At 41.9% G+C, this 8,788-nt stretch overlaps 1 protein-coding gene across 4 annotated transcripts in view; it reads right to left on the reverse strand.

The window, feature by feature from the left end:
- bcap31 (B cell receptor associated protein 31) overlaps positions 1 to 8,788 on the reverse strand; it is a 17,196-nt gene continuing 8,408 nt past the window's right edge. For all 4 annotated transcript variants that reach the window (XM_051425264.1, XM_051425263.1, XM_051425262.1 and 1 more), the window contains exons 6-8: positions 2,736 to 2,862; positions 2,369 to 2,469; positions 1 to 1,341 (exon numbers count right to left, since the gene is read on the reverse strand). In XM_051425264.1, coding sequence (XP_051281224.1) covers positions 1,315 to 1,341; positions 2,369 to 2,469; positions 2,736 to 2,862 — 255 coding nt within the window. In that variant the 3' untranslated portion in view covers positions 1 to 1,314. The remainder of the gene's footprint in view (positions 1,342 to 2,368; positions 2,470 to 2,735; positions 2,863 to 8,788) is intronic.

Consider the following 8,788-nt stretch of genomic DNA (forward strand, 5'->3'; position numbering starts at 1 on the left):
TAAAGGCATTCAATCACATTTTAATCCACAGCTGCAGGTTCACACTCATGGCTTCCACCCGACAACAACACAGTGAACGCTTTCAGACGGAGATTTTTACTCTCTAGGAAACAACAGACGCTCAAACCTCGAAAAAACATCCAGGGTCGGTTGCACCAACAGGGTTTACATCTGGTCTTAAGTCGGTCGTAATTTGGTGTGATTTATTTAAAAAAAAAAAAACGTATTCAACTTATTCTTATTCATTTTATTATCTCAATGTGTGAGAAATTGTCTTTTCTTTGATCCTCCATGATAACGTTGCTGCAAATTACAAATGATTTGGTGCAAATTATCAACAAAGCAACACACGCTGCTAAGCAATAGCCGTAGTCGCTAATACCGGTGTAGTTAAGACAAGGTTTAAGTTTGGTTGTTGCAACCGACAAAGTTCATTCTACAGACTGATCTTAAGAAAGACTGACTCCGTTAGGACCAGGATTAGTAAAGACCAGCCGGTGCGACCCATCCTCGTTCTGCAACTGATCTAAAACAACTTAATATGACGACAGTTTGAAGCAGGTTGGACACCGCAGACGTTTTCATCAGAGAGGAAATCTCAGTCTCAAAGTCACAAAACAACAACACACATTAACCCTTTAAAAGAAAGCTTTTAACCGAGGAACCGGAGCAGAAATCGCAACCAAAACAAGGAGAAAAGAAGATATTTGACACAAATGTGGACATGCTTCAGTTTATTAAAGACACAAAGGTCTTTATCTTCCTGTATGAGTGCGAATATTTGAGTGTAAACAACATGAACAGCTTTTGTTTTGCTCGTACAGAGTGACCTGTGCAACGCCGATCAATCACATTCGGTCGGTTCACATTCATCCATCATCGGTTTCATTTCAAAATACAGTCAGTTTTAGACACATTTATAACCTCAAATTTAACAAGATGATTCCTCAAACAAAGCCGAGACGTTTTTAACCGATCCGAATCCACAATGTGCAATAATGTGCGGGAGTCTTAAAGGACATTGGACCTCTGATTTTGGAATGAATCTGTTGCTGCAGGAACCAGGACCGAGGTCCAGGTTCAGTAAACGGGGAATGATCAGATCAGAGAACAGAAACCTCCTCAGTTGACAGTTTCCTCCCGATGAAGCTCCAACGGTCGGACATTTTTAAACCACATGAAATAAACCAATCGCAGCCCGGTGAGGTCGGCTAATCTGAAAGAGAGGAAGTGACATCGCCGTCGCCGAGCGGGACGGGAAAGATGAAAAAGATGAAGAAGATGGAGATGAGCTGGAAACAGTCTTCGTCATTCTTAGTCGGATTTCTTGTCGCTGGTGGCCTGCAGACAGAGAACAGGGCGGGAAACACACACATATATTATTGATAACCTCTGCAGTTCCTCTAACGGCCACTAGAGGCTCCAGCAGTGAGTCTCCATAAGGCCTCATATTTAAAGGTCTTTACAGCAGAAATAAACATGTTTACAGCCTTCTGGTCTCTAGGAGAATTCAAATGATATTAAGGATTAAAGTTATGAATAATTAGGGGCGTCGCCGCTTTGAGTGACAGGTGGTTTCAGTAACCAGGCTTCATTCAGCTCCACCTCTTTACCCATTTGTGGATTAGCCAGGAGCTGAGAAAGTTAATTTAGTTTGTTATATTCAGTTAGTTGTAGAGCAGATGTTACAGTACAAACATATTGACTCAGTCTCAATGAACAGATGAACCATCACCTCTTGATGTCGTGTTGACAAATTTGACCACACGGACAAAAACTAAAGACGCTTCCTGTATAAGTACACGTTATTGTTTCACTTAGTGTTTAAGACTCATTTTCTTTCCATTTCACACCTCGTTTAGTTTTAGTTCACTACAATAAACTTTTCTCCCCCCCTTATCCTTTTGGAATTTAAAAAAGAAATTTTTAAAGCGGCCCAAACCAAACAAATATAATCTGCTGATCACATTTCAGACTACACAGCTCGACCCGACAGACGGGCAGCGGCGGAACCCACATTCTGTGTGGTCAGTCACAGCGGAGGACATCTCGAGTTTTAGGGACGCACGATATGACAATTACCTGCTTCTCATGGTTGTAAGATTAACGATAATTTAACATCCATGTAACCTGCAGTTTATTCACACTAGAGGGTGAGCAAGGCAAGGAAGGATGATTTAATATCCATCAACAATTCCGACTCTACAAATGTTCATTTTCATCCAAAAACCTCACAAACTCCTTTTCTGAGAGTAGATCTCAGATTAATGCAGAGCCATCATTCTATAAGGCTGCTTCAGTTCATATACAGCTGCTTTATTACAGGTATTACAGAGGGACTGTCTGTCTGTATCTGTCTGTCTGTTACCAGCAGTTTGCTGTGCTCCTCCAGCAGTCTGTCGTACTCCACCGTCAGATTCTCCGCCTGTTTCTTCATCGCACGAACGTCACTGTCGGACTTCTGCAGAGCTGCAGGACACAGAGCGGGAATATAACGGCTGTACAGTGTGTTACATTCCTGCTTGGCCGCACACACACACACACACACACACACAGTTATAATATTCATTGTTATGAGACTAAAACATACTGTGACTACTTACTGTTATCAGAGTATTTTACTTTTACATACACAGACCACCTTTAGTTCTGAACCAGGATTTAGGAACAGAGGCTCTGGCTCGTAGAGGAGCTGAACCTCCTCCCCCCTCCTCCTCCTCCTCCTCCTCCTCTACCTTTCTTGGTGGTGTCCAGCTCCTCCTTCAGAGTCTTCACCTCCTCTTTCAGATTCTTGTTCTCCTCCTGCGGTCCGGCTCCCTTCTTCCCGGCCTCTGGCACCTCGACACCGGCGTCACGGAGTTTCTGTTGAAAACCAACAACAGCGTGTTAATATTTCACTTTGTTAACTCATGTTTGTCCAAACTAAATCCACAGAAACTCATTTAAAGTTTCAGTATAGATCTGAAAGAAATCTTCCTGGATTCAGGAGAACAATGTGTGTGAAATGATGCAGAACATAAATATCAGTTCAGCCATAAAAAAAAAAATGGAATATTTCACTAAAACTTTACAGGCTGTATAGAAACATTAATATATCAGCTAACATTATATTCTCTATATAAAGACACAGAGTCACATGGTGTCTCTCTCCCTCTGCCTGTGTTGTATCGCAGCCTCTCTGTGGTTTGTTTCCATAGCCGGTCTGCTCCGACTGAAACTGCTGTTTTTATCATCTACGTCGGTGAATTAAGGATTTATTTCCACCAAACCAGAGTTGGTGATTGTTGGAAACACTAAGAGACGGTTCTGGTGTTTTACGTTTATCTGCTGGGTTTTGGTCAATGATGGTGTTGTGATGAAGGTAAAATGTGACAAATCTTGTTCTCTATGCAAATCATCATTCCCACATTAATCACATCAAAATATCTACTAAAACAAAAACAATATGATGTTTTTACTGTATCCTGCAGCCCTCATTTAAACTCCTGTGAGGCTGCTGCTGAAGTTGGTTTCTGGCTGGGTTGGCTCCGCCCACTCAGAGACCAACAGGTGTTCATACCAAACGTGTGTGTGTGTGTGTGTGTGTGTGTGTGTGTGTGTGTGTGTGTGTGTGTGAGTGTGTGTGTGAGAGAGAGAGAGAGGAGGAGCGCTTGGTATTCACACCTGTCTATGTCAGTGTCACTATGAAGCAAAGGTAGATGTGGAGAGTTTAAACATGGAGACATTTTTGGGAATAATTCATCTGAAAGTCAGTTATCACTCTGTGCTCAGTTAAGATACTGAAACAGAAACATACTGAGGTGTGACCGAAGATGAAAGAGATTTCTGGCTTTATAGTAAAAACTTTTCCTGAAGGTCTGAAAAAATTAAAATCCTGTTTTTTATTAAATCACCAATATTAAATGATGTTAAATCTCTATCCACATAGTGAAGTCAGGATGAGGCTGAAACCGCTCAGATATCAGGAAACAAAGTCAGAAAATAAAAGAAGTCATCGGACTGAAGCAGGTAAACTAACTTTAGCTGCTATAGAGTTGTGACGGAGTGAAACAGGTGCTGAGCTCCAGACCTTTGACTGGGCAGGCTCGGCCATAAAACCTGATTTTACTGCTCTGAACTGAATCCAGCAGCACGAGGTCTCGGTTCAGAGAGGCCACAAGGAGCCTCACTGAGCCAGAACAACACAGCAGCCACTGACCACAGAGCTCCATCAATGCCTCCGCAACGCTTTCTGATCTGTTGCTCCCACACAGTCAGTTACTGTGCACTCTGATCAGAACATGCAACAATTAATCAATATGGTCGATTAACAGAAAGTGCTTCAGTCAACCTAAAACGACCATCCAATCTCTATCCTCTGCGTCTCTCTGTTCAGTATCTAGAGTGAAAATGATTAAAGCTGCGGTAGGTAAGATTTGTTAAAAAAGTATTAAGTATAAAGTAGGATCTTGTAGCCATGGTAACGTATATGCAAATGAGCATGTGAGCGAGAGCACTGATGCATCAGAATAAGGCTGTGCAATATGAAACACGTCACATTACAGCACACACTGTGTATATAAAGTTACTCAACTAATTAACAAGGTATCAAATATAAATAATGTCTCCAACACAGACTTTACTGAGGCGTCACCACGTATTTTAAAGCTTCCTTAAGCTTTTCTAGGGCTTCCCCAAATATTTGACTTGTTATCAGAGGATTGTTGCAACAGGGACCTTTTCTCTTGTAACACAGGAAGTCTCTGATCGCTGCACTGCTACATATGCTAACTGTACTAGCTGCTGTTAGCTAGTTAGCGGTCCTATTAGCTGTCTGTACCCGGACTGGAAGCTGCAAGGACGGGGGGGGGATACTGCCGGGGAGCGGGGCCCGAATGAGCCACAGAACCGGAGCGGGGCCCGAATGAGCCACAGAACCGGAGCGGGGCGGACCGACGGAGGCCGGCTGATGTCCAGCGGCTCCGACCAGGACTCTGACTCAGGGGATGAAGACTCGGTGGGTTCAGGCAGCGACAGGAGAGGAAGAGGAGGAAGAGGAGCCAGTTTGTAGCTAGTTAATTATCAGTAACTGTTAATGTTATCCATCATCCATCGTATCGATCAGTCTGATCAGTTTCAGTGAAGTTGGAAGTTATTGAACAACCAGACTGTGTGATGTTACACTGTGTTACTGCTTGTTCTGATTCACAATCATTACTGCTGGTTAACAGGTTCTAATCAATACAGTGATATCAGAAACATGATGACTAGTCCACTATTGGCTTTAACTATTGATTACTATAACTCTTATTCTGGGACAGCCCTAATATAAACCTTCAATACATTTCAGTATATACAGATGATAAGTTTCAGCAAATATGACAAAAATATTTGTTATAAGTATAATCCACTGCTGCTTTAATCAATTATATATCAACTATTTGAATAATGGTCACAAATGTTTTTTCTACATCTGAATGAAATAATATTTTTGTTTTTGGATAACAACCGCGGCGCGGGGCTTTTATTTGAGTCCTTGTTCTCTATCAGTGACACTGCACGTGGATCTCTGAGTGTGCGTCTCATGCAGGTTGTATGCATGAGACTGGGTTCCTACTGTTTCTGAGAAATCATTTTCCATTTTTTCTTGACAAAATAGGAAAGCACAAACAAACAGTCATATAACTGACCAGTGGGCCCAGTACGGACACATTTAACAGTTTATACAACGAAGTGTCTCAGGTTCATTACAGGTCAGCTTATAACTTCCCATAGATATATACACTGACTAGATGTCGCCTTGGGCTTGTAAGCATACGTCAAAACCGCCGCCATCTTGGAGCGGGGATCTGAAGCGCCAAATTAGTTTTCCCGCATTCAGATCAGCTCTAAAGATGGCGGACTTTTGTGCTGCTTATGGGCGTTTGAACAAAAGAAATGAAAAAAAACAAACAGCAAGGGATAATATTTCACAGGTGATAATGTGTTTTATGATATTGAATGTTACAAAAGTATATTTCTGGTGATGAAATGATATTGTTTCAGTATATTTTTTTTTTATATAATATATATATATATATATATATATATCTATGGTTGGTTTGGTGACATTTTCAAAATAAAAGCACGACCGTCAAAAAGGTACTGCATGAAATATTGAGCTGTGAAGCCTTTAGGTCGGATGTTTTTGTGAATGTCATTAGATATGAGTACAATACAGGTGTAAAAGCAAATACATATACTATTAGGTGGAAAAATAATAAACCTACTCCTACTAGTACTAGGCATTACATTTTGAAGTAGATTATATTAATATCAAAAGCTTAAATTTTCTCTGGACTCGATTTATGGTGATTTTATTTTTGTTAGATCTTTGCCTAGATTGACGCTAATGCATTAAAGGGGGGATGGATCCCCGCTGCAAGATATATATGATAACTTCCAATGACTAAAATCCTTCATCCGGTTCAAATCTAGAGTTAAAAAGCACCAAGATCTAAACAGAGGATGGTAAACAGTCAATGTATGACAGCTTCTGGCAGACAACCATTACAGGATCAATCCATTAATTGATTTCTGGTTCAAATCTGTTTTAGTTTGTTGCATTTTTATGACTTCTGTGGCTCAAAAATGTGACGTACATTATGAGAAAGACGTCAGCAGGAGGATCATGTTGGCCTTCACAGTAACATGTAACACAGTCTGTTGACATGTGAACGGACACACACGCGTACACACACACGCGTACACACACACGCGTACACACACGCGTACACACACGCGTACACACACACACACACACACACGCACACACGTGTCACCTTCAGTGTCTCCAGTGAAATTAAACCATCCTGTCAAAAATAGAGACGACTATCAGAGTCACGTGTGTGTTCATGCAGGAACTCTGCAGCTCCACATGCTCATAACTGACCTTCGAGGCTCCAGACGGATTCATAACACACACACACACACACACACACACAGGATGAAATGGGGTCATTTCTCTCAGCACATTAGGAGCTGCTCAGATGTTGAGTTGTTCCTCAGAATGCAGCACAGGTCATGTGACAAGAGTTAACCAATCGCCTCCACAGGATGTAACGACCTCCAGTTGAAAGGTCGGCTGCGCTGAAGACGCTTTTTTCTTTTCTCCAGACAAATCGTGCAGTTAAGCTACTGCTGGTAATCTGCAGGTTTTAGTTGCTCAGTAACGATGTTGGATAGAAGGATGACAGCGGCCCCTGATTCAATCTCTCTTTTTATTTCTCCTGTTAGTTTTATTTATTACATTTATTAATCCGAGCTTTCATTCAGTGGATATAACTGACAAAAGGCATTTACCACTGTCTCATCCCCACTGCTTTTATTCTGAAAGTCACACATTTCTGTATTTCTGTACTGGTTTTCCCAACAGAAGGAATGTGATCTGCATATTAACAAACAGCAGTTGGATGAGTGAGCGGGCATAATTTCTGACGTTTATACAGAAGGATGTTATCAGGTTGCATCACCATCCAAACCACAAAGACAGGGTGTGGGGTGTGTGTGTGTGTGTGTGTGTGTGTGTAAACAGTGGTTTGCATGTTCAAGCTGAGGAACTATTTCCTGCGGACACATTGCTGGTAACAGTGGATTCTCAGAGCTTGCAGACATATTTTAGCTTTAATTTTTTAAGATAAAATGTTCGGGTGATCTGAAACTTCGCCAAAACACACATTTATAACACGCTGTTCTTCTTGCTCATAAGCTTTAATCCCTCGGAGTAATTTCCATGGTGGTTGTGCAACGACTTTCTGCAAGCGCCAATCGACCTCCAAAGTGAGGTCATATTACAAAATTAAATAACTTCTAAAACATTTCAAAAGGTTCTATAACTAAGATTCTGATGCATTTAAAACATTTATTTCACTTTTTATCAGCAGAGAGTGAACGGGTTGTAGTGCAGCTCTGTTCCTCTGCTGCCTGTGGACTGATCTCTATGTGTCTCTATGTAGGGTTGAGGGTCAAAGGTTAACACAGAGTCCAACACAGAGTCCAACACAGAGTCCAACACAGAGTCCACAACACAGAGTCCACAACACAGAGTCCACAACACAGAGTCCACAACACAGAGTCCACAACACAGAGTCCACAACACAGAGTCCACAACACGGGGGGTGGTAGTACCACCACAAGCAAATACATCGCCAATCACAGGACGAACGGTGGCCGGATGAAAAATGTTAGTATATTGTCCAACTGTAGTGTGTACACAACATTTAACACATCAACAGTTACTGGGAAGTCATGAATCAACTGTGTGTGTGTGTGTGTGTGTGCGCGCGAGTGTGAGTGAGAGAGAGAGAGAGAGTCACATGCAGATGAAGCAATTTCTCCTTTTAGCTGCAGAGGACTCAGTGATCTCTTCACCCCAAACCAACACAGGTCAGATTACCAGCGAGTGTGAGTGTGTGAGTGTCCACATTGTGAATGAGCTACGGATAGTGTGTGTGTGTGTGTGTGTGTGTGTGTGTGTGTGTGTGTGTGTGTGTGTGTGTGTGTGTGTGTGTGTGTGTGTGTGTGTGTGTGAATATTTTCAGTGTTTGTGTGGGTTCGTTATAGTGTATGAATTTTTCATGTTTATTTGGGTTCAGCTCAACAGCTGCACATCAGTGTTGCCCCCCCACTGGTGAGTTAAAGAAACAGCAGCCACACACACACACACACACACACACACACACACGAGAGGTAATAAACTTCTTCAGTATCGGCCCTGACAATCATCTCCATCTGTCTTACTCACTATTCAGCTGATAATTACTCAGCCAGT

This window comes from Dicentrarchus labrax, unplaced genomic scaffold, assembly GCF_905237075.1.
Source record: "Dicentrarchus labrax unplaced genomic scaffold, dlabrax2021, whole genome shotgun sequence".
Taxonomy (NCBI): domain Eukaryota; kingdom Metazoa; phylum Chordata; class Actinopteri; family Moronidae; genus Dicentrarchus; species Dicentrarchus labrax.